This window comes from Numenius arquata, chromosome 3 (assembly GCF_964106895.1).
Source record: "Numenius arquata chromosome 3, bNumArq3.hap1.1, whole genome shotgun sequence".
NCBI lineage: Eukaryota > Metazoa > Chordata > Aves > Charadriiformes > Scolopacidae > Numenius > Numenius arquata.
In genome coordinates this window covers 31,837,735-31,861,979 of record NC_133578.1, presented here as the reverse complement: position 1 = coordinate 31,861,979, position 24,245 = coordinate 31,837,735, and the positions used below count along the sequence as shown (strand labels likewise).

Below are 24,245 nucleotides of genomic sequence, written 5' to 3'. Positions count from 1 at the left end.
TCTGTAGCGACTTGCAGGTTTTATTGGGGTTCTCGCTCTCTTTAGAGCCACCAAGCTGGTGAGGGCTCTAGAGAACAAGTCATATGAGGAGAGGCTGAGGGAACTGGGCATGTTTAGTTTGGAGAAGAGAAGGCTGAGGGGGGACCTCGTTGCCCTCTACGACTACCTGAAAGGAGGTTGTAGAGAGGTGGGTGTTGGCCTCTTCTCCTAAGTGAATAATGGCAGGACCAGAGGAAATGGTGTAAAGTTGTGGCAGGGGAGGATTAGATTAGACATTAGGAAGAATTATTTTATTGAGAGAGCGGTCAGGCACTGGAACAGCCTGCCCAGGAAGGTGGTGGAGTTGCCATCCCTGGAGGTATTTAAGAAACGTGCACACATGGTACTTCAGGGCATGCTCTAGTGCCCGAGATTGTTGATTTGTCTGTGGGTGGGTGTGGGGTTGTGGGTGGTGTGATTTTTTTTTTTTTTTTTTTTTTTTGTGGTTGGACTCAATGATCTCAAAGGTCCCTTCCAACCATGAAGATTCTGTGATTCTTTACTACTCTGACCAACTTCAGCATTTGTAGCTAATGGCTGAATGCTCCTTCAGCAGAAAATGACTATGTGCTGTGGTAAAGAAAAGCCAGAGGGGGTAGAAATTGTCATTTCATTCTAGATGGCAAGCGAAAATATCAAAGAGGAAAAAATCAACATGATGCATGAACAAGCAAGTAATAAGAATGAAAGGCAAAGGATACTATTGAAACTAATTTCAATCTCAGGTATATCCACTGGGCATGTTCTGTTAAAAAACAATTTTGCACTTCGTAGATGTATCAGGCCTTTTTCTTTCTGCCTGTTAATGGATTTTGTTTTTCTCAATGCTCTTGTTTATATCAAAGCAAAGGCATAGGTATTTTTATTAAATAAAGCCTGTCTTAATAGGTTTAGTTAGAAATGAAGATGGCATGAGGAGCAAAATTTGCATCTGAATTTCTCCAGGATTTGGAAGTTCAGGTCTGACAAGTGGAAGCATCTCTCCTCCTTTGTATCTAATTAAACAATAAGACATGCTGATTTACAAGTGTTAATTTAATACTGTTATACTGTCTTCCACTAAAATCATTGAAATCTACTGGTTGTGTTTTCATATTTAGTGTGTTTGAAAGTAGGAAGGTTTTTCATGGCAAAGCTTTCAGATGGCGGTTTCTCTCATTTCAGGATGTAACATTAGGCAGTATTCAGTTTGCTTTATCTTTAGTTGGCACCGCTCTCATGCTGCTTGGATTTGATTGGGGTTTGTGGTGTATGTCCCGGGAGAGGGAGACTATTCTCAGGCATAGTTTGTTATACAGCATGTTCTTGCCGTCTGTAACAGATGTACGTGCCACCTTTTGCAATTTCACAGAATATAGCATTGGAACAATTTGCTTGCTTGCCTGGGCTTCTACAGGGTTTTGGAAGGTTTGGTGCCATCAAAGGAGAATACCATTTGCAAGAAGGGAGACTCAAGAAACTTGTCACGTAATGGACACTTCATCTGCTTGCTCTTAATGGGCTACTCTGGGAAAAATGCATAAATATGGATATCTCTTGAAACTTGTGAGTAGGCTTGTTGAAAGCCTGCCTCTTCTGTTGTGGTTTTTTTTTTTTTTTTTTTTTTTTTTTTTTTTTTCTTTTAAACTTCAAGGGAAATGTTGAGGATAGGATAGGATTTGGATCTGAGTTTCTCTAAAGAGAAACTCAAGAATTACTGTAGCTGTCTAAACTGCTGTAGTGCGTGAAGTTCAGCACAGGCTTAAGTACCTCTTGAAATCAGCGCTATTCATGACTTGGTAACATTTTTGGTAACCACTTAAGTCAAGGACTATGCTTATTTCTCCTTTTGTTTTAAGAAAAGTACTAATTAGAAAAGGCTCAGTTTCATGTAGAATGAATTTTGTTTGTCTGCTAACTTTGCTTTCTCCTGAAATGACTTCTGTTTCCTTCACATTATTTGCAGTGGTGTCTCACTGATGTAAAACAGCTGTCTTTAACTTCTGGAGCAAAATATCTTCTGAGCAACTGTCACTTAGCTTGATACAAATCTGGGAGCTCTGATATTAAGGAATGATCCAATCGTTATAGTGTTGCTTGCAGAAAAGAGCTCTTTTTAAGTTTGAACCTGTGTACTTTTCTGTGGAGTAGATGTTGCAGGAAACCTCTTGTAATGCTCCTTTTTTTCCGTTTGTTTTCTGACAGATGATTCAAGAGAGCAGGGTTCTTATCGAGACAGCAGACATCACTCACGAGAAGATTGTTCAGTGCCAGAAAGCAGGTAATCCTTCTTTATTGTGCAGTTCTGGGTGGGAGATGAGAACACAATGTGCCATAATTTACTTATAGTTCGTGACTTAACACAGCATCTTTCACCGGGTATTTAAGTAAGCATCCTAGTCTTTCCCTGGCAGACTCCACCCTCCTGAAGGCTCATCCTCCAGTAGCAATGCAGGCATCGGATCAGGGAAAAATCCTCAGCTTTCACCTTAAAAGCCATTTCTCCCTCTGCTTTACAGCTCTGAAATGTCTGATGGCGTTTAAATTAGTCAAATGAACTAGAAAGGCATTCAATTAAAAACAGGGAGTGAGAAGGCATGCTGCTTTTACTGCGCTCCATTCTCTACCACAATCATTCCCCTTAAACACAGAGGAGGAGGCAAGAGGTTTTGAAACCCGCAGGACCAAGCTCTGTTGCCTGTCTTTACTTACTTTTGCTGTTTAGGCTTGGTTTAGACCTTGAAACTTACGCCAATATAATTCTGCTGTATCATAGTGAATCTGTGTGGCTATGCATCATGTACATCAGGTATATAGGTGCAAACCACTGTAAGAAGGCCTAAAGTAGATCATATGTTGCTGGCATATTGTACTAGAAGTCATTATCTGAACTAGGGCTCTGTTTTGTGTGCACCAGTAGAAAGGGAAAGAGTGGTTTCAGAAGTGGCCACCTGTGTGCAGTCCACTCTGCCACAGGTTCACACTCTTTTTTCAGGATGGTAGAAATCACCAAAGTGTCTGTGATTCACAGGTTGGCTTATTCACACAAACCTCTCTTCATCACTTGTTCAGGATAGCAGGCTAGACTTTGAACTGGGACGTGTCTCCTGTAGTTTCCACTGATACACGAGAATAACACCTACTAGAGAGATAAGATTCCACATTTGGCGGTGGCAATCCTCTACAAGTAAATCCATCAGCGTTCATGTATCAGAAACCATGCTGAATGAATACACACAGTGGATTTCTAGTAGGGGTTTACACTGCAGAAATGAAATCTGTTTTCAGTTCATTTAGTTGTACAGCTGCACCTTTCCTAACCTGTAGTAAGTCTTGAAGGTCAGTAATGCAAACACTTGCTACTGCATTAAATTTGTGTTCTTGGGCATAGTCTTCTGGGACCGCAACTAGCATAAATACTATTGTTTCTGATAGACATTTTTGAATTTGGCAAGTGACACAGGCTACAGCCATTTGCTTCTGTTCAATGTAAATAATGAATGAAAGTGATGTTTTGTAGTAAATCCTTTAATTCATCTTTTTAATTAGAGGAAATTTGGAAACTGTTTCAACAATAGCGTTTGACTGATTTTTATGTGGTGTAAGAACAGGGTGGAACCTAGTCCTTGCTCTTTGAAATTCAGAGCTCTGGAGCTGTGCTGGTGCTGTGGTAGCAAAGGGAGGAGAGGTAAGCAGCTATGTCTTGCTGGATTTAATGGGCCTCATCGTGCCTTGGCTTCTGTCTATCTGCATAAGCAGCATAAGCACCCATAGACCAAAGCCTTCATTAGATGCAGAGGGTTTAGGAATGGGACAGTGACAGAAAAGTGCAGCACCAGGGGTCTTTCTTGATGGTATAACTTAAGAGCAATACTTTGCATTAAATTGTGCAGACCCTCAGGAGCATCAGCCAGATTTCTGCCCAGCCTGTGCTGTGCACAGAGAGAAGAACCCACAGCACTTGCCTAGGCTCTGGCATCTTTGTGAGCAGGTGGCTGGAGACAGGTGCAGATATTATGATCCAGGACCATGCCACCACGCTGATGTTCAGTTTCGTGCAGTTCCCCTCTCCTTCCTTCTCCCGGCAAAAAGATGAATTTCTCAAGTTTGTTCTCTTTACTGCTGTATCTACTTGTATTTTCGTTTGTTTTGTTTTATTAGCCTTAAAATATAATTTCTGATTGAGAAGAAGGCTGGAGAGATATGAAGTGCTCTTCTGAAGCCTCAGGGTTTAGACAGAGGAAAGGAGTAGGAAAGACAGGATCCCTCACCAGGCTCAATTGCCAATTAGTTTGTTGCAAAAGTTACCCAGGCAAATTGTTAAATAACATTTTCAATGTGGCAAGATGAAACAATTTTAAGAGGCGTCAGAGATACAATTGCCTGTGATGTTGTTTTTCACCCCACCCCAGTCCTGCTCCCTTGGAACATTTGTTCCCACCAGACCTCTGCTTCACATCATAGCCTGTTTTCATCCCTGCTCCCTGTGCCATGGGGTCTTGCCCGCTCCCCCAGATAAATCCTTGGGTGGCTGGTTCTATTGGTTTTTTTCATGTGCAGTCTCAGCCCTGCTCAGCAGCAGCTTGGAGGACTGCACTGCTAAATGTTTTTGTTGGTGGTTCTACCCGCAGCCTAACAAATGCTCATGGCTCCCTCTCTCCGGGGCAGCACTGTCTCCAAGTTACAGGTGGGGAAGTGAGGTCCAGAGGGAAAAATAACTAAAAGGGTGCTGTGTAAAAGCAGGCGTCTCCATGTGGACCTGAGCAGTGTTACCCTTCATATTTTTTTGGAGGACAAAGCAAGTCGTTTGAAGGTTTTTTTGTCAGTTACTGAAGTGAAATGATTTGTAAGTCAGTTGGCAAGAGGAACACCTGCAGAGGAATCTTGCTTGGGGTGCAATTATTTAGACTGTTTTCCAAAGGAAGTGCCGCAGGAGCTCTGTTACCCTAGACAGGCAAAACTTGTGAGTGGGCGAAGTTTTGAAAAATAAACAGTAGAGAAATCTTGCATTGTGTGGGGTTGAACTGTCTCAGTGTTATCGAGCTCCTGGAGTCGGTGCAAGGCAAGAAGAAACCTATTGTTAGTCTTCCAGGAGTGCTTCAGGCAAGCTACGCCGAGTGCAAGCCTGCCTTCGGCTGTCGAAGGACTGACTCCTTCAGCAACACCCTGAACAGCCCTCTGCCTCTGTTCCATGCAGGTGTTCTCTCGATGGGCATTTCTTTGATGTAATTTCAATGAAGCTTGAATTTGCGAGTGACATTTGCCTTAAAACATTAGAGGAGGGAGAGCTATGAAACAACTGGAGATGGAACTTGGTTTGCTCAGCCAGGATGGAATTTGAACACTTTGGAGTGATTTAGTGCCAATTTAGCCTTTGTAAGGTACATGTTAAGGAGACACAAGCAGCTCACTCTCTATTTTGTCTCTTAACAAACAAGCATTTGTCTCTCCACACCAGACTCGGAGAAATGTTTGCATACACTATGTAAATCTTGCAGAATTGGTGGCTAATTGGACTTGTTAAGTTTTTTAACCTGCTCCCAGATTTCCTGAATTCTTGTATCCAGCGACAGATTTGTAGACATTTGCCACTAGCAATGAAATGTAACAATTCCGAAGGCTGTGGTTGGAAGTCTCAGTTCTCCAGGCTGCAGGAATAGCAATCCTGTGATTAGCAGTATGCGTTTCTGACATAATTTATCATTGTGAAGTACAAGAGCTTTTTCATTTGACTGTGATTAAGATTAATGAGGAGCTGTGCAGTGAGTCTGCATTTGCTGTGCTGAACAGGTACCTTCCACGTCTGTCAGACTGCCTTCCAAGGCACAAAATAATCTATTCAAGGAGAGTGACAAGCGATTGCCTTTTGTAACAATATTGCCAGCAATGCAGACAGCAAGCAAAAGCTCTGGAGGAGTGTTTGCGTGGGGACCAGGCATGTGCCTGTGTGGGACCCCAGAACTGGAAGGGAGAGTTACATACAAAGTGGAAGCACAGCCACAAGATTGCACATGACTCTCTTATTCTGGAAGAGGCTCTACAGGATGGGGTCATAACAGGGAAGGGGAAGAAATAGAGAAAGAGCTTGTAGGAAGTATCAACTGCAAGACTGAAAATGCTCACTGAACATTTTTTAAGGAAAACCAGTCATGCACTGAGTGATGTAGCAATCTGTATTTTTAGGAATGGAATTCCATGAAGAGCTTCATAACCTCGGGACAAAGGAAGGTTTGAAAGGAAGAAAATTAAGCAAAGCCATTGAGAGTTTTGCATGGAATATCACAGTGCTGAAGGTAAGCTCTTTGGGAAGGGATGGGGCTGGGGGAAATGTCATGAAAGAACACGAGGAATATTGTAGATCCTTCAGAAATATCAGGTTGTGTTTCAAAAATGGAGCATTATCCAAACAGCTAAAAAAAGGGAGGGATGAAAATCCCTCCATCCTGGCTGCACGCTGACAGGCTGCTCAGTGAGCCCATTACTCACCAGGCTTTAGCTGCTGGTTTGGCACCAACCAGCCACAAATTGCCACAGTAGCTGGATGCCTGAGCCTGGGTGAAGTTACCCAGGGACAGCCAAAGATGGAAAGAGGAGATGATCTGGTACAGCCATAGCAGATGGCAGAGAGAGGACCTGAGCCAAGCATTCAGGTTGTTAGCATTCAGCTCACACCTTCTTTCACAGGCTCATTTCCCACCTTGCTCTGATAGATCACACTTTGATTTCCCCTCGCTCTCCCCCTGCTGCTCCCTCCCTCCAGCTCCCATTAGGCAGATTGTCCTGTCTGACAGCATCTCCCTGTAACCCCTCAGTGCCTTTCCCTTTGCTGGCATCCCAGGAGAGACCAGCTGATGACAGGGAATTTTTACAAAGTACCTCATCAAACATACACCTAAATGTAACATTCAACAGCAGTAGCAAGAGTAGCAGAAGATGCGTGCTTCAGCATTGTGGAGATGGAAAGAACACTAACACCTGAGCAGGAGGGGGAAAAAGGAGTTGGGAAGGAAGAGGCTGAGGGGCAAAAATGGATGGGAGAGGCTGTTGGTGGTAGAGAAGGGTTAGAGAATCCTGGGGGACACCTTAGGTTCCTTGCGTACCTTGATTCACCATGAAAGAGAGGGAGAGCAAGTAATGGAGTCAGTTAATGGGACGTCTGATAAAAAGAAAAGGCTACCAATTCAAATGTGATGGAAGGGACTGACCTTTCCACACAGCATAATTGAGGCAAGTGGCTAAAGAGGACAACAAAACCCAACCCACAAGACAGTTCTGAACATTAATCTGAATTACTTTAGCTGTGTTAGGTAAAATAAATGCCTCATGCTCAGAGTCACTCTAAACACAGTCAGGGTTACTCTGATAGGTTGTGGTTTTTTTTTTTTTTTTTTTTTCATGTTTGTTAAATGAGAAGTTTGGACCTCTGAGGGTGACCTATGATTAATGAAAGTACAAGTAGGGTATCAGAGAAACATATCCCATGAAAAATAATTGCTGCCTAGCACATGTTGTCAACATACTGAAAAGCATTTCAAGCATCTAGTCAAGGTCAAGGAATAATTGACACGTTTCATTTCTAAGCCACGTCTTCTCTTTTGCCTTACTCACATAGTAAAATATTAACAGAGTTTGTGGCAACTACCCATGGGTATAAATACACATGAAACACCTTTTCATTCTGACTGACGTCCAACTCAGCAATGACATGAGACAACTGGGAGTCTGGTTGTCAAACCTCAGGTGTCTGATACGAGACTGTCAGTCATTGTTCTTATTTTTAAACTTTTTTTTTTTTTCCCCTTAAAGAATACTGTATTTCAGTGACCCTGCCCATAACAAACCTATTTGCTGGTTACAGCTGTGTCTTATGTTTAGCACTGACTCTCTCCTCTGTGCTGGTGAGCGCTCTCCGGGGAGCATTTGGTGAGGAGAGACCAATAGCCCTGCCCCATTCAAGCTGTCAGTGTCCTCCGTATGTCTAGTGTCAGGGTGGTCACTACGAATATATTTCATTAGATGTTGGTATAGTGATGTAAGGAGAAAAAAAAAAAGCCCGTGACATCTTGCAAATGCATCAGCTGCTTTACACTAGACGACATGAGTGAATGGCAGGACACCAATGGGAGAAAGCCTCTTTGTGCGCTCAGGGTTGTTGGAGGCAATTATATCATGCAGCAGTAGTTGGTTTGGTGAGGTGCCCATGAGCAATAACAGGTATTATGTTGTGCTTGTGCCTGCCAGGTGATTAATAGTCTTTTCCTAGGCTAGCGAAACAAAAGCATATTTAATTAGTGTATTTCTTTATAAAGACTCATTGCAATAGGTAAGCTTTGAGTACAAAGAGGGGATGCAATAAGAAGTTGCTACTGGCAAAATCATTAAATAGTTACAGAGTGCAAGATTAAAGTATATTTTATAAAAATCATAACTGTGGGCATTCTTCATGTTTAAAAATGCCCTGAGGTACTTTTAAGAGGCACCTAATGGAAATGAATCAAAATAATATGTCATCTTCTTCCTTAGTTTCTATAAACTTAATTACATATTAGTAATACCCACTAGAAGGACAAATTGTTTGCCAGAACATAAAAACGTTAGTAAGAACAGGGATGTTATAACTTGGTGACAGTCAATTTTGACATATATACATATTTTTAAAATGTGTTATCTTATTTGGTCCCATGTCGTGTAAAATACTGTCAGGCTTGCAGTCAGTAATATTGAGAGGCACAACGTCAGTACAATAGACAGAAGAGTCACATTCCCACAGTGGCATTACAGGAATCGTTATGGCCCCAAATTTAGTCTCACTTTCATTTTTATTTCCATGCACCACCATCTCTGTGCCTCTGTTTTCCTTTCTGTATATAATTAAATGCCAGTAAAATGCAAAGGTAGCAAAAGAAGTTCTGTGTTTCCCACCTCGCGGGGACCATGGTGCTAGGAACTGATTGTTTCATCCTAACGAGCACACAAAACTTGGCCGAACCTCTCTTCTGCATCAAAAGTTCAAAATTCATTTTTCATGAGATATTTGCTCATTTTTAAAATAGGTGACTATCCATTTCATGGGGAGAAGGGGGTCATGAGGGTGCATGGGCTCGTGCTTGTTTCTCCCCAGACGCTGGTGTTCCTCTAGCCTTCCCCTGGCGAGATAACCTCCTTCCTGGCAATTGCGGCCGCTTCTGCAGGCAGGCGTGAGCTCCTCCTGCCTGCGCTTGGAGAGAGGGGGTGCCGAGTGTGTGAGGTAGAAGCTGAGAAGCCTCATTAGGGCAGTTCTGGCTTTCGGCTAACGAGTCCTCCAGAGAGCTGGGACGTAACCACTTGCATTCAGTGCTGCTGTAGAGCGCTAGACGGCTCTCAGGTCAGGTACGCTCGCACAGGTACGGGCGGCGTGCGTGCACTGGTCTGCTCCCAGCCCTCTCTGCTGCCACCTCTCCTGAGGCCCTTCTGCCCGCTCCATCTGCCTCTCCCGCGGGATCTTGTCCCAGGCGTTTTTCAGTAACTTGAGGCGCTCCCAGCATCTGTCACACGTGCAAAACGCTGATTTGATGACTGCTTTATGAATTTTTGAGAATATTTGGAGGAAAAAAAAATAATGGTAGCCTGCAAAACTGCTCTTGTTGCTGAGGCAAAACTGTCACAGACTACCAGGAGGTGTTTACTCAGGCAAAGAAATTGGGATCCACCTGAGTCCCAGCATCCTGGCAAGCAAGCCAAGGAAAGTTCGAGTGTGTTGACTGTGGTTCACATTTATTGCTCTCACATGCACATGCTTTGTCTGTCTGCAAACATTTTTCTGGGCTATCTGTGCTTTGGTGGGTCAGCACATACAAAGTCTAGGAACAATACCACCAAATACTTGCCTGCATGTTGATGGTAAACATCTAGATAGTTAATATACCAACATACTGACTTATTTATAGACAAAACATAGGAAGAAAAAGATAAAGTGGCAGTTACTGTTTTGGTCTTTTACTGAAGGGCAAAACACCCAAATGTTTGAATTGAGTCTTTGCTCTGAAATGGATTCATGTTTGCTTAATTCCTTTTCGCTGCCCATGATAAGATTTCGCCCCTGGTGCCATAAGTGTATACTGTCCTACTAGGACTTCAACTGTTAGTCCATACTACAAGACATCAAGTGGTTAAATTTTCAGGGATCATTTCAGCACCTGTCCATGAGTGTATCTGCTAATTATCCTGCATTTAAATTAATGCTCATTAGGTGTATAAAGAGAGAGGTTGCTGAATGCAGAAGGCATACAATTATTAAATTGCTAATGTAGTTCACTCTTTAGGGGAGAAATCCACAATTTTATGATGTAGTCATGATCAATGTTAGCTCTGGTGTAAGTGTGTTTTTGCAGCAAAACTGTGCACAAATAGCACTTTTGGAGGGTCACGTCCACAAATGACTGATTTCTTCATCACAGTCATTTGTGACAATCAGCCTTCAGTTGCTTGGGAGACATGCAGCATCCAGACCTCTCACTTGGGTAGCAGAGGTCCAGATGTGCTCTTTGAGGCTACTTGGAGAGATAGATGGCAGATTTCTGAAAGGTGTACACACAGCCAGCCATATACTTATCTGGTATAACCTAAACTGAGCTGAATTTAGCATCACTACAAGGTATCAGTTTTCTTAAGGAAGAAAAGCAACATATTAGACTGTGACCATTATTCTAAAGTACCTTATGCACAATAGTACCACACAGAGTTGCTGCTGATCTTTGGAAGAACTAGATCCATTCACAGCCTTAATTTAACGATTATTGTAGTGCACTATGGGAGTGTTTTTAATGGGTACTCTACAGTACTCTATACCATCTTGCATGTAAGATTTATTTGGGTCTTTTCACATCAGTCCTTTTTCCTGTAGTTAGGCAAGAACCATGGCTTTGCTCCTTGGCATGCTAAAGAGCGGACAAGAGAGCAGCATGGCAGTGTCTTGGGGACATTTCATGTAATTAAGCACAATGGTAACAATAGATTCTACCAGATGTCATATAGTTGCTGCCGAAGGATTTGCACAACAATTTACACTATCTAGATCTTAAGTGAGAGCACAGTGAATTCGTGAGCCCCTGTAAAGCTGCTGGATTCCATATACTATGTATTTCTTTCCCTATAAGTGTCAGTTAGGCTTCCCCCTGCCCCCTGAAAAATTCCTCATATCTTATTTTCCTCCTTTTCCCAGCATATTTCTGTGGACTTCAACACATTGGTGCTCAAGTTGTGAAACTACAAAAATCGATGAAACATAAGACATAGTGGCTTAGCAACAAATTCTTGAGATTTGCTGTCACCTTGTGACAGTGAAAGTCCAGCAAGGGCAGTAGGCAGTAGTGGTCGGTGTGGTATGGAGACTTCACGCTTGTCTTTAAATGCAGGCCGTGTATTTTCTGGGTCTACTCATCTCCCTAGATAGATATGTTTTGAATGTGGTTACGCCAAAGGCTCTTTTTCTGGAGAAGTTAAATGCCTCTCCTGCAGCCTAGTGCCCATGTTTGCATTTCTTTTGTAGATGCAGTTCAGAGTGGTGTTTCTGACTTTTAAACCTCTCCAGACTGTGTGCCCTGGCTACTTTTGAAGAATCTGCTGCCTTACTTTGAGACCGGCCCGGCTGCAGCTGACTTTCACTGACCCAATCAGTCTTTGATGAGACAACAGTTTTAACAAACATATGAGGAAATGCAGGGCTGCTCTAATTATTCACGTAGTTACTAGATCAGGTTGGTCTCTTACACTGAAGGACAAAACTGAAACAAAACTGAAGGACAAAAAAGAAAAAAACAACACGAAACAGCTGGCTTTCTGAGAGAGTGCTAAAGAGAAAGTGAAAAGGTCCAGCAAGGTCAACATCCATTTATTGTTGTAAATGCCAGCCTGCTTAGCTTGAAGGAGTTTATTTAAACATAGAGGGAAGGGTGAGGAAGGAGATAGGTTTAGGTTGTTCTTTATTGAGCGTGGGAGAAGTCTGGTGGAGTGGGATGGGAGTGCAGCTTGTTCCTGGGCCCTTTGCATGCTCTGGATGTGGTGGTGAGTGTGGTGGGGGCTCCCAGGTCTGGAGCTTGTTCAGAGGGCAATGCCTGTGCTCCAGGCCCTCAGGCCATGCCTCAGGGCTCATCTGTTTATGGGGAGGTGTTTCAAAATTTTTCTGGGATAGGGGGATTTAGGGCTCTTTAAATGATACTGAGTTAAAAGATACGGAGGTAAAAGTGTGTGATTCACATGCAAAACTGTTTTGATCAATGTATTTTGTAAACCAACAGAACCTACCATGTAACTATTAAGTAGGCGGATCCTTCGTGTACATTGCAGAGTGCTGTTCTCTGCTGATTTGGTTGGTAAATGCCTCACCAGCTCTCCCTTTTTGCCTTTCTTGCCCAAGCCCAAAGGCAGGAACCAGAGCTCTTTAACAGACACTTAGTCTCAGTGGATTTTGTCACTTGTATCTGGTGATGGAAACTTCTCAAGTTACTTCAACAGTGTGTATCAGGGTAAAATGAGTATAATCCCAGTCTCTCAGTGGTACTAGTTAATCAACTGGAATATCCTGTTCTTCTTGGCCGTCAGCCATGCTGCTGAGCATTGCTCTGGGGAGGATGTAGTGCACAATCTCAAACAAGTAAAGTGTGGCCTCTCTGGATACCTGGCTACTCCCTGCGAGCTTTTGAACCCCTAATGGTGTTTCTGACAAGGTCTGTTTTCTTGGCCAAGGAAATGTAAAGACATGAATTGGATTTAGAGAAAATTAAATACTTACATGTGTTTTAAAATGTACATGAAGGCCACTGAGGCAATCCTGAATCTGTAAATATCAAATGCTGGCAACAGTAGGGACTAATCAGGGACGGGAGAGCAATGTTTGCTAGGTTCTTGCTCCTTCATGATACTGTGAGTTTCTGAGGAGGTGTGTTAGGGCAAGGATCCCTGGATGACTTGACAAAGAGGAGAGACTTTGTCCTGAATTAGTTATTTCTAGGGTTTTGTCCAATACTGGCACAGCAGGAGCTTTTCATTGCCTGTTCAGATGTTCAGATCAGGCACAGTCGGTGCTTAACCGTCCAGACACAGGGATCCACCTGTACTTCCACTTGCCTGCCTGCAGCGCTGGTGCTTGAGATGAGCAGCACTCACCTCCCCACCTTGCGTGGCCCCCACAGGGTCAAGTTCAATTAATAGTTTCTGTTCAGTCAGGGAGTACACACCATTTTCTGACTTTTCTCCAGCCTTTAACAGCTATTTGAGTGCATAGAAAACAGGACTGGAAGGGTGTGTGAGAAGCTATGTAGTTCCTCCTTCTGCTGCAATGCAGGATCAAACTGAATATTTAACTGCTGTGGATCTAAGACCTGCTCAAATACTTGACACGGAAGGTGCTTGGTATGAGGCTGTGGTGTTATTCCTGGTGACAGCCAGTGTCCGGGGGACCCCAGGACCTGGAGTCACTTAGCACTTGTGGAAAGAGCTGATGGCCAGAGTCATCTGAGCAGAAATGTGTGTCTCTGACATTTTTCTCACTTCCCTCTTCCTCCTTCAGTGCCAGTGCTCTGCTCCCACAGGTGTTTCACAACAGTGGGCTTAGGGACAAGACCCTCTTCCAATCAGTGTGAGACCCAAGTGTAGGACAGACCAAAAACAGTGTCACCAAAGTTCATCCAGAAAACAAGTGCTGTGAGCTGCCTTCCTTTGGCATAAACTTCTTTTTTTTTTTTTTGGACTGGAAACCAAAGTTCTGCATTTCAGGTGTAAATATTATTCCTTCAATTCCTCTGGGATTGGTCTGTATGTGTACAAACAGACTTGCATGTATGTGTATCAGAGGTGAGACAGGCCATGAAATACACAGAACAGTAACTTTGGGACAAAAAGAACAGATTAGGGAAATGAAAGATGGTATGAAAAGCCTCGAGTGATATTTTGCTTAGCCCATTGTCCTTGTATTTGACTAGAATATGCCAAATATAGATGGCAAGCAATCTTGTGATGTGCCTTTTATTGTGAGTGATATGACAAATTGCCAGAAGCCATGGATTCGATGCCAAGCTGCTGGCCGTGCGCACAGGGCGAGGTGCATTGTGTTGTAGCGATGGTGGTGGGAGACAGGGCCAGAAGCATGTGGGGTCACTGGCCTGGTGCCCCTTGTGCCAAGACCACCTTGGTAGCATGGGCTCTGAGCCCGGCTAGAGGACTAGCACGCTGAGGTGTTGTGTGTAGAAAACCAATTTTAGCGTCACTTCACAAATGCAGGCTTGTCAAGGTGTTTAAATAGCGCTAGTCTGCCAAAATAGATGCTTATCTCTCTCCTTGTGTAGGCTGGCTGCTCAGTGAAGCCCCCTGCTTGGTCAGCTGTCCTGTCTCAGGTACCCTTCTGTGCATCACTGTTGTCTCTGTCTTTCCTGTCTCTTCTCCCCTGCCTCAGCTCCTCCTTCCCTCTGTGTCGCCCCAGTTGTGTGTATCATCTAAATCATGCTAAAGCAGTGGGAAGAGGCACCATACTCTTTGTCTGCTTCTCCCCCACCCATGATCTGGACTAAACCCCTCATGACTCTACCCGTGATGTGGTTCGCATGAGTTTATCTCTCCGTATTCATTCCAACTTCACCCTGGGGTAGCTGTGTGGGATCTGGCTCTCTCCTGTCCTCCTGCTGGTGGGGCAGACCCCGACACACCCTCAGCCCCAGCCACACTGCTGTCATCTCTCTTCTCTACCAACCTGGCAGGGATTTTAACACCAAGGTGTGAAGGCCAGCTTCTCTTGGGGATGTGGGTCATCCGACCCAAAGACTGTGCAACTGGAAAAGTAATTAATAACATTCAGTTAATGATGTGTGAATACAAAGAGAGTTTGTTCTGTGAATGCTGCTCTGAGCAGTAACAAGATTATCACCTATGAGGAGGTTATTTGAAAAATCAACAGGTAGGATTACAGGTTCCTTGAGGGAACTCATCTTTTTAGGAAAAGGAGCTACTCCTGCATGTACATGTGCCTGAGCAGAAATGAGCTGGAAAGTGGGTAGTACTAAGGGAGAGGCGAGGAAGATGACTGAATGGAATAATGTTTGTAGATAGTTCCCCACTAAAGGAGAATTGCCTGCGTGTAAAAACTGGGTCAGTGTCATCTCCCATCCCTTGGAAGAGGAGACAGTGAAGGCAGGAACTGCAAGTGGCATAGGAACTTCAGCAACTTCTGCCACCATCCCCTCCCCTGCAACAGTGACATTTTCAGCTGAGACATATCAAAGACTGCCGTACCCAGTGGTGGAGTTAATTAACACAACCTGGAAGACATGGAAGTTAGGAATCTTGTTTGTACCAATCTGACAACATGACCTCATTCAGAGGAATTAAAAGAGCTGTAATGAAAGTATAAGTTTCAGCAGAAATTCACACATTTCTTGCTTTTAACTGTCAATGGCTGTATGAACAAATAAAGAAAGAAAATGAGCAGCTACCTACCTCTGTGAGGTGTTAAAGATTGCATTGTAACCCAAGCCGAGTCACCCGCCCTGCCACAGGCAGCCCAAGCAGCGAGGCAGTGTGCTGGAGGGACAGGAGCCGTGGTTCCCGGTCCTTTTCTGGCCCATGGGGTGGCTCTGGGCTTGTGCCCCAGGTGGTGCTCCTGCCCCGACACCTGATACCAGTGAGGAGCTTGGAAAGAGCTTTTCCTTCCTGGGTTGGCAGTATCCCGTGGTGCTTCACCTGGATGGTTATTCACGACACAGAAGATGTCAGTGGTCTTTTCCTTTGCTCCCTTACATTTGCTGTTGATATTATTTCAGGGTGGTCAGTTAAGCAGCGCGGTATTTCTCATGGGCCAAGACACACAAAATGGATGTGTTTTCTTGGACTCAGGGACTGACTATTGCTTAGAAAACTCCAGTTATCTCTTTATGCAACTTGGAGGATTCCTGATGTCCCTTAAATAATATATGAGAAGAGAGATTCAGTTGCATGGTTATTTATTATTGAAAAGACACGTTACATTTTTAAATAATTTCAGCTGTATTTTAATCTCCATTATTTAGCAAATTCACTTTACCACCTAGAATCTGCTTTTACTGTGCTCTTCTCATCCCTCCCCAGCTAGCACGTGTTGCTGCTTCTGGCCCATCTAGAGATGACACTGATGGTGCCTGCCAGGGTTGTTTGTCTTCCTTATGTTTTAAACTGTTGAATGCCATTGTGAATCAGGATCCTGTGTCCTGGTAAAGATCTGGCGGAGCTGTGATTGCTTCAGGGCTAATGAAATGCAGGTAGAGAAAACTCCCTTTGTTTTCCTCCAAGCGTGTGGCGCTCGTGTGTGTCAGCTCAGTGCTCTGCCTGAGTAAGGGTAACCCACAGGCTCTGGGAGGATTTTTACCCAAAGCATTGTTAAATTCCCCAGTTTATTTAGACACAGGTCTTTGTGCCACCAGGGAGCTTCTCCTTTCAGCAGCCTGTGCATGCATTGCGAGGGAGTGTGTGTCTGAGCAAAGGGCTCCATTTCTAGGTGGCCCATAGTGGACCAGAGCAAGAGGTGCCTGAAGCCTCCACCCACAGTCATTTTTTCTAAATTTGTGTAGGGCTGTATCAGGGAGGGACTGGGGTACTGGTTTGCATATGGCGGGAACACAAGGGGGGACCGCTTTTACATTCTTTTTTCTCCAGCACTTGCTTGTTGTTAAATCTGAATTGTGCCGTTCTGTGGGAGCTGTAAACTTGTGCTGGCCTGAAACAGTTACGTTTGAGTGTAAGCTTTGGTGTATGCCAAGAGGTTTAACGTCTTCTAAAAATTACCTTTGTGGTATATTTTGAGCTCCTTGCAGTTGCTGTCAGCAGATCACATACAGTTTCCCAGCACTTATAAATGATGTGAAATTGACTGCCCCTTTTGTTATGTGAATTACGTGCCAGCATCTACAAAACCCCAGTCCCTGCAGGGGAACTGGTGTCTAATTGAAGCTAATTCCCTGGGGGGGCTTCAGGAGGCAATGAAAACTGCCGGTTGCTCCACTGAAACTTCCTCCTCTGCCGTTGCTTTGCTGAGACGGTGGTTGGGTTTTCCCTGGCACTGTTAGTGGCCTCAGTCAAATCTGCTAATGTACTTTATAACTGAGTGATAGCTGACCCTTGTACTTTGCTGAAGTTAGGGGCTGGCATGTCTCTGTATGAATGCCGGGTCCTCCCCCTCCCTTGCATAGATAGGAATCCTCTCTATATATGTTGGGTTCCCAATAATACCATTGCTAGCCAGGATATTTGACTTCTTATGCACTTACATGAGTACAGGAGTCGGGGGAGCCGAAGTCCGAATGCAGAGGCATGACCTTCCCTGTTTCATTGTGCCAGCCCAGCTTCCATTACTTCCTCCCGACATTGAAAAGGGAAAATGTTCATCCGCACCACTAACATATTCCGAGAGCTGCAGTTAAAGTAAAATGCTATTTAACTCAATGGCAGTATTGATACATTTTTTTGGTCTGGAGGCACCGGTAGTAGAGGGTTGTGGAGTAAAGACTTCTATGTTAACATATATGGTTAATGGCAATATGGATCTGCAGGGAGGGCTTGGACAGTTAGTTGAAAGCCACAAACTGCATTAAGTGAAAGTTGTAGGTGTTCAGTGAAACCAGGCATTTGCTTTGTAGTTATTCTTCCCCAGCAACCCTGGTAGATCCCATAAGCCCTAAACATGGCGAGTGTTCATAAAAACTTGTGTGGGAGCTAGGGAAATCAGAGGCCCAAGTGCTTGCAGGTGGAAATAAGCTTTACTGTATGAACAATGGATTGGGAAACCATGATCTTGTATGTTGTATCCTTGACAGCTACAGTCTTCTTTCACCTGGGTCGGCTGAAATCAAGTGCAAGGTGACGAGCCCTGCAGGAGCTAAAGGACCCTTTCTTATGGGTCATTTCCCCAGGTAGAGGTGGGAACCATTTGGGGAGAAAAGCTGAGACAAACCCAGTGATTCTGTTGCTGTAGCAGCTGCTGTTTATTTTTAGATCACAAAAAGAAAAAGATGGCATTGCTTATGTCAGATAGGCTGTGTACGTGAGAGAGCATACTAAGCAGACACAACAGTCAGATGAGTAAGTTAAAAAGGCCTATATAGTAGTTCTTTTTCTCCAGCATCCTCACTGTTACAGATCAGACATAGGTCCCGTATTGACAGGAGGAGCCTTACTGATACGCTGTGGTCGCCCCGAACTGACAGAGCAGGGAGTGACAATAATTGCAGTTAAGTACTCTGCCTGTTTTCACTCAGTGTCTCCCAGGCTCCTGCTCTGTCACACCAGTGACCCAGTGATGCTGGTGTGCCTATCAGCAGGGAGGAGGTGAGCCACATGAAGGCACTGAAAAGCACCTGATGTTTTTTTAACGTGTTCATGCAGTGGCAAAGGTGATGGGAGTTGCACAGCTCAGCCAGAGGGGCCTAATTTAGCAGTCTGGGAGGAATGGGCTGAGACTGGAGGCTGTTGGCAGCGTCAGGAGGACAGTTTCCTTCAGAGGGCATCTCGGTGGTGTGAAGCTGTGTGGTCTAAAGTCATCCTCTCTAACCCTCACCAGTAGCTATGGAAGTATTACTACAGCTCTCTGTATCAGTCATAGAAATTGAGTTCAATTTTGCCAAAAAGCCTCTTATTTTCTGTGGCATGGCATTGTAATGGGTTGGAAATCGGCCTTGTTCAGTTTCCCTCATTGACATTTTGGGGCAATGAATATGTAAATGAATACTACAGTCCCCATCCTGTACCACTTACTTTTGTGCTTGGCTCACTGAGTTTGCTTTGTGTCTCCATTCCCACCAGAAGGTTCTCACATCCAGCCATACCTGTTTCTGACCCCTCCTGGTTTTGTCCTCCCCTCTCAGTCGCTTTGTTTTGGTAGATCTCTGCCTGCTGGGTCAGTGTGGTGCTTACAAAACTAACCGTACCTGCTACTGTTTGTGCTTGGTTTCACATCTGCACTGAAAGGGTGAGGCTGGGATTCTCCCAAGGGAAACAAGCCCTGTTAGCGCAGGGCGCATGGCCACTGACCCCACAGGAGCCTCTTTGACCTGTGGCCATGGGAACGCAAGCAGAAAAGGTGGCTTAGCTGTGCTTTTACAGAGCAAACTTGCCTTTGACTGCAGGGACCAGAATTAGAGGGCTGGTCCCTGGACAGTGAATGTCCCAGCTGACAGGGAGTAGGTGGATCAGAGCATTTGTTTAGGGGTCCGCTAAAATCCTGGTCCCTCCTAGCAGTTAGATAGCATTTTGTGTTATTTTTTTCTTTTTTGCTTAACCTTTCATGTGATTTGGCATTTTTGGTCTCACCTTAAGGCTTTCTGCTTCAGCAAAAAGTAGTTTGTGATCTGTGCTGTTTGTGAACAGGTTAGAAATTGCCCACAGCACCTCGCATGAAGGGAGAAGAGCAACCAAACCAGAGGGGTGTCATCTCCCCAAGTAGGAATGGGGAGCTCGGGTGGGTTCTGCAGATTCCTGCACCCCAGTCAGCTTGTGATGTTTGCCAGCTGCCACCACAGCAGGAGGATTTGCAAACCATAGAGTTGCTCAGAAATTAGTCTTTGTGCCAGGTGGTTACTCAGAGACCAGGAGAGCGTAAGGAGCTGTATGCAGGAACAAGCACTGCATGAGTATGCTGTTACCTGTCCAGAAACTCTGCGCTCTGACTTGCGTAATTTCATTTCATCTTAATTAGATTATTTCAGTGAGCATTAACACAGCTGCAGGGGTATTTTTTTTTTTAGCTATTGCCCTAAGCAGTGGTCTAAGGAGAGTACTATTTGTGCTACATCTCCTGTAACACTCTCCCTCTAAAAAAACCTCACAATCAAACAAAAAACCTCCAAACCTCGCAGATGCCTGTTGTATTTGGTCAAAACAGAATCATCTTGGGGATGGTCAGTAAAACCTTTCCAGCTTCTGATGAAGTTAATGGACATTTTGCTGTCAACACTTGCAATGAAGGACATGATTTTGATGTTAACTGTGTGGTTTGCAGCCTGGGTGGCTGTGAGTCAGTGTGAAGGGCATCAGGGAGCAGGGAAGGGGGGGAGTGCCAGCTATTCCCGGCCAAGTGTTTTGCTCAGGGGTTGCTTTGCACAGGTGTTTCATTAGCTGCAAAACATATCTTTTCCTGCAGCTGGTCCTTTTACACAGAAAAAGTGCCCTTTCTGCCTCGTGTTTCTTCCCCTTGCTTTGTTTTTCTGGGACACGCTGGACTTTACTGGAGTTACTGGCTGGTGCTGGTACTTGTGGGGAATTGGGTTTTGTGACCAAAGGAGGACTAAGAAATAAATCCCTGGCCATACAGCTTTGATTTCCATGTCTTGGCTCTGTATCAAAAATACGTAATGCCCCAATTTCTTCAATGATGTGGGGGTTTCTTAGTATTGATTGTGCACTCCTGGGCTGCCAGCCAACCCGTTGATTTCAAACCTTTCACCAGAAAAAAAGGTAGGTTCTTAGCATGGAGGGGTTGATAGCAAGAGTCCATGCATTTGTGGCTGTGCTTGCAAACTGTCTGCTAGATGCAGTGTCTGAGAGATACACAAGCAGCTGAACTGCTCAGCACATGGCTAACATCAAATTAATGCCATTATTTCTGAAAGTAAATTCCTGCTACAACAGAGTTACAGACAGTCGATGTTCACATTTATTGCTTTTGACAGCCTGATATAAGGTAATTTAATTTAAACACCCAGATGAGAGAGAAGCAAGAGGCATTTAAAAAAAAAAGAAGAAAAGAAAAGCCCACCCTTTTTAAACGTAAAATGCCTGCTTGAAGGAATAGATTAGTAGCCATACAGTGTGATTGATTTGTAAGAGCCCATGGATTTCAGTGGAGAGCTCTGTTTAAAGATCAATAGAGAATGCTGCAGCACGAGTGGTTTTGCCACTTAGGCATTCAAGCAAATGGTTGATGTTAATTCCTTCTCAGACTTTGGTCTAGGGCCAGTAAGGTTTGGGAGGGCACTTGACTGTGTTTCAGAGTGCAAGCTGGCCACATATGTCCTTCGCCTTTATTTCATTAGGCAAATTCTGTAAGAGAATTACAAATACAGACTCTCTTTCCTAAGTTGCCATGGCTGCACAAGGCAGTGGTATACTCACGCTGGCAAGGCCAGCAGCCAGAATCAGAAGTTTTTTCTAAGTATTTGCTTTTTTGCTAATTGCATGACTGTTTTTGTGGTTTTCCTTGTATGACAGAGGTGTTTTGTTCACTTCCACCTCCCAAGCTGCCCTCAAGGTTTGCATTTGGCTGTGTCCCACGGTTTGGGAATATACAAGTGATGGGCTGGCAGTTTAGTAATTAACTGGGGAGCCTTGCCCAGTGTGGTGCCGAGGGGGCTATCTCTCTGTATCCAGCACAGACATATCGTTTTTAACTGCACCTTTCTAATGGCTGGAAAAGAAGGTGAAAAATGCCACGGGTGTTTTTCAAGGAGGTGCCACATTGGCAGAGGCAGCTGGCATTCCCTCTTCGCAACCGCTCACGTCACTGCTTTGTGTTGTGGGATTGACTGCTTGGCTGTGCAGGGAATTGTCACTAGCCTCCTAGAAACCTAGCCAGGCTAATAATGCTGGATACCTCTGTAGATCCTCATTTAATCATTCTCTCCAATACAGACCTTCAGTGTGAGACCCAAATGGCAAATGAAATTGGTTCCAAAGTTTTTGGGTTTTGTGTGGTACAGCCTAATGAGCAACTGGCAGATTGGTCTAGTTTGGGAGTTTCAGTATAAGTAGTTAAAATCAGATGGAACTGGTTTTCAGGTAACCTGGATAGTGTACTTAACATACCACATTTACAATTTTAGCATCAGGCTCCATCCCTGGATCAGAGTACCTGTCTGCAATCACAAAACCATTGGGTGTATTAACAGAGTAATCCAGCCCGTGGCTGCAATGAGTAGTCACACTTGAGTCATGGGTGAGGTTAAGATTTGATCTGTATTACAAGCTTGAGTTCTCTGAATCCTACTTTACTTTGTCCGTTATTTATTTATTATATTTATTATCATTTATTTATTCATTTTAGTTAACCTCTGTCCCTTTCCTATGGTATCTGAACACCTACTATAGTTGCAGAGATCCGTGCCTCAAAGACAACTGGACTAATACACTGGAACCTACTGGGTGCTCAGGTCAATCTGGGACTGAATGGGCTCTGGGGAGGGTCCATAATCCAGGTTCCTGCCTGTTTTCCCTGAAACTGCTGAGTGCCCCTTCTGCTTTTGTACAGGGAGCTCCCAACTGGGTTGCTCTGGTGTTGCCATGTGAATTTTACCAACGTTCTGGAGTAATGCTGGGGTTGCCCTCTCGCTCTTGCAACTGACTGCACTGGAGAAGAGACTGTGCTTTGTAAATGGTATTTGCAGAGATGGTTACCCCTTAGCTCTTCACTCAGCAGTTGGCCTTCAGTTAGGTGCTTGCCAGCAGGAGGCTGCTGGCTGGGATGCATCACCTTCGGGCTGTGTGTCTTGGCAGGTTGATGAGTGGCCTCGAGGCTGCCAGTGTTGCTTCTGAACTCGTGCAAATATCAGGTGCAATCAGGAATTTTTCTCTGCATAAGTAGTAAAACAGTTGGGAAATACGGTGCAGCCAAGGACGGTTCTGCACTCCTGGTGTTTCTCCTGGGTATCTCCTGAGTTTCTTTCTGCTCTCTGAACGTGCTCAGCGCCCCCTGTGTAATGACAGACAGACAGGAAAGCCTGGAGCCAGCATCTGAATGGCTTCATGAAATAAATGGAGAAAGGCTGAAGTAAGGAGTAGTCTGGGTTAGATACAGCAATACTCCTCCTCTCTGTCTTGCTGTCCTAAGTGTCTCAGCTGTTGGCTGTGATGCGTTGATCAGATCAGCCCTAGAGCTTCTGACGTTGCTGCTTGGCACAACCTTCGATTCAATTTCAATGCTCATCTAAAAATTCATGCTCATCTTGTTTTTATCAGGTAACCTTGTGTCAAAGCTACACACAACAATCTATTCCACAGTAGTTTCTCTTTCCTGCTCTTGCTTACAGAGATTTAACACTTCATATAGTGGTGACTGCCTTTCCCTGGGTAGATATTTTCTTTTTTGTACATCTCGGATCTGTTCTCTATGTGATATAATTGATTCACAGCTCCATTTCCTTCTTGCAAATTTTTGCTAGATTCTGCTTTGGGAAATGGGAGAGAAGGTCTCTGGCTGTCAGTAACACGCTGATACACCAAAATGAGACGCTCGGTTTGACGTCTGAAATTGCTAGCAAATACTGAGAAATGTGGTGATTCAGGCCCCAGCAAGGACTCGGTCAGATTGCCCAATTTACCCAGGAGCAAAGCTGTTTCTGGTTTCAGCCAGTTAGAAACAAGCTCTTGCATTTGGTTCAGAACTGGGTATGTGGGAAGCTACACCCAAAACCCTGACCTTAAACGATACACCAGTGGCACAAGGAGTGCCATCTAAGTGCCACCTTTTTTATTTGTGACCTTTTTATTTTCCTGACAGGATGTGAATTTCTGCTATGCAAGTGTTTAATATAAATTATCAAGTAACATTTGGCTCCTGCTTTTCCTGTGGAGTAACTCATTTTTGCAATCCTTTATTTTTCAGTGTGCGAGAAGTGATTATACGCTTTCTGTATAATATTTGTGTACAGTAATTTTTCATGTCAATGTGTGCACTATGATCTCTATCACAGAGAATAAAGCAAAGTTCTTGACAAACTACAGGCAGCAGTAATAAAAAGGGTGGGTTTTTTAAATCTGCATTGATACAGAAATACTTTGTATGTTTTTTGAATACTCTGATCTGAAATGTGAATGTATCACAATGAAATTCATATCAATTGTTTCCACATTTAACTTTGAAGGAAGCATGGAAAAATATCTGCTTTTTGTAATAAGTTTAACATAGCAGTCAAATCATTTCATTAATGATTTCCTCCTCAGGATTACATTTTCAAAGCCATGTGCAATCATTTAATCATGTGCCTCCTTATTAATGTTAAACACAATTAAAGTCCCAGTATGACACTTGGAAAATGCACCCCTTGCGGTAAATGCCTCCTGCACACAGAATATCCCAATATCACAGCAACTCTCCAGTGTTTTGGCTTTCTGAATCCCTTAGCAGAAGCTATGGGTGTCGTTACCTTACCCATGTGACCTCTGAGATGTAGAGCGATGCAATGCTTGTGGTTGTTTTATTTGTCCATGTTTGGCTTTTTCAGCCAACCGCTGACGGCCTC

General features: G+C 44.1%; 1 protein-coding gene across 1 annotated transcript in view; it reads left to right on the top strand.

The window, feature by feature from the left end:
• The window catches only part of PLCL1 (phospholipase C like 1 (inactive)), a 208,774-nt gene that overhangs the window by 179,864 nt on the left and 4,665 nt on the right, over positions 1-24,245 (top strand). The window contains exons 4-5 of the mRNA XM_074145356.1: positions 2,224-2,299; positions 6,202-6,311. Of these exons, the coding sequence (XP_074001457.1) occupies positions 2,224-2,299; positions 6,202-6,311 (186 nt within the window). The remainder of the gene's footprint in view (positions 1-2,223; positions 2,300-6,201; positions 6,312-24,245) is intronic.